A 1,287-nucleotide genomic window follows, 5' to 3' on the forward strand; every position below is an offset into this window, starting at 1 on the left:
TTCCACATTCCCAGCCCCAGCCCACAACCCATTCTCTGTGCCCCAGACATGCCCTGTTCCTGGTCCCGGGGTCAGGCCAGGGCCCTGTCCAGTGTGCCCACTTCGGTCAAGGAAGAGTGGCCCCTCCCCTCTCTGGCTCTCCTGTTTGTCCAGGGGGTAGAGAAAGTGAAACGCAAGTCTTCCCTCCCACTTATGGGCTCCTCCTCCCTCCAGAGCACTCCAGGGCTCTGCCTGCTCCTCCCCCTTCTCAGCTGCCTGGGACTGGCATGGGTGCTGGGCTGAGTCACCCCAGCTATGGAGGAGAACGGGCAGTGGGGCCAGGGGGCAGCACCCCTGGGGTCAGATCTGTTTCTCTTGGGACCCAGTGACACAGAAACCCTCCCCAGTGAGCTCAATAGTTCTGGGGTGCCAGCTGAGGTCCCAGTGGCCTTGAATTGCCAGCGGGCAAGGGCAGTCCCACCCTGCCCCGCCCTGCAGACCAGGGCCATAGGGCACTCACCTAAGAGAAGCAGGGACCTGGGAGAGATGGCGGCCTCCGGGCCCAGTATCAGGACCTGCCAGGGCAGTCCAGTTCTAGGGGCCCGGCTAGCAACCCTCTATCAGCCTGAAGTGTGACTTAGGGAGGGACTTCCTGACCATCGCCAGAGGCGGGGAAAAGCTGGGCTGTGGTGGTGTAGGATTCCAGCTATTTGGTCACTAGGCGGGTGAGTCAGAGGCTGGGTCAGGCCGCTGCCTGCAGCCTGTCCCACGAATGGGTGGACACGATCCCACACTGCCAGGGCCCAGAGGGCTGACACGCCCTTAGGGCTGCTCCCTGGGCCGGGGCATGCCATGCGTGTCCACCGGTGCCCAGGGACCTTGGTCCCAGGTGTGGACACTGCCTTCCTTCCTCCGGGGCTGCCTGGACTCCTCCCCCCCGACCCCCCCACCCCCACCAGCTCTCCAGTGCCAGACTGGCCCACCCTGGTCCCCGCCCCTGACGGGGTGGAGTCACGTTCTGGGACTCGAACTCCGCATCTCTGGCGCCCCCAAGCGTCCAAGGGGCGAAAACACAGAGAAGGCCCCTCCCTCCCTCCCTTTTCCGCCCGGTTCGCCCCTCCTTAGATGGCAGCTGAGCAGTGGTGCGCACGCGCCCCAGCTTCGGGCAGGAAGAGCCCGGCGCGGGAGCCTATGGGAGCTCTAGGGGGCGTGGCCACAGGCGAGGACCCTATGGGTGCTTGGGGGCGTGGCAGAGCCTATCAAAGCGCCCAATGGAGTCGCGGGAGGCGGGGCCCGCCGGGCAGTGGG

The 1,287-nt window shown here is 65.7% G+C and overlaps 1 protein-coding gene across 8 annotated transcripts in view; it reads right to left on the minus strand.

The window, feature by feature from the left end:
• Positions 1 to 915, minus strand: part of PARP3 (poly (ADP-ribose) polymerase family, member 3) — a 6,238-nt gene extending 5,323 nt beyond the window's left edge. For 2 of the 8 annotated variants that reach the window (XM_014529736.1, XM_014529735.1), the window contains exons 1-2: positions 500 to 913; positions 42 to 141 (exon numbers count right to left, since the gene is read on the minus strand). In XM_014529736.1, the coding sequence (XP_014385222.1) occupies positions 42 to 50 (9 nt within the window). In that variant the 5' untranslated portion in view covers positions 51 to 141; positions 500 to 913. Of the gene's footprint in view, positions 1 to 41; positions 142 to 499 lie in introns of all 8 variants that reach the window. The other 6 variants (XM_014529732.1, XM_014529731.1, XM_014529734.1 and 3 more) reach the window with 3 other exon arrangements.
• Between the last annotated feature and the right edge of the window lie 372 nt (positions 916 to 1,287).

The sequence above is a fragment of the Myotis brandtii genome, unplaced genomic scaffold (assembly GCF_000412655.1).
Source record: "Myotis brandtii unplaced genomic scaffold, ASM41265v1 scaffold693, whole genome shotgun sequence".
Lineage (NCBI taxonomy): Eukaryota > Metazoa > Chordata > Mammalia > Chiroptera > Vespertilionidae > Myotis > Myotis brandtii.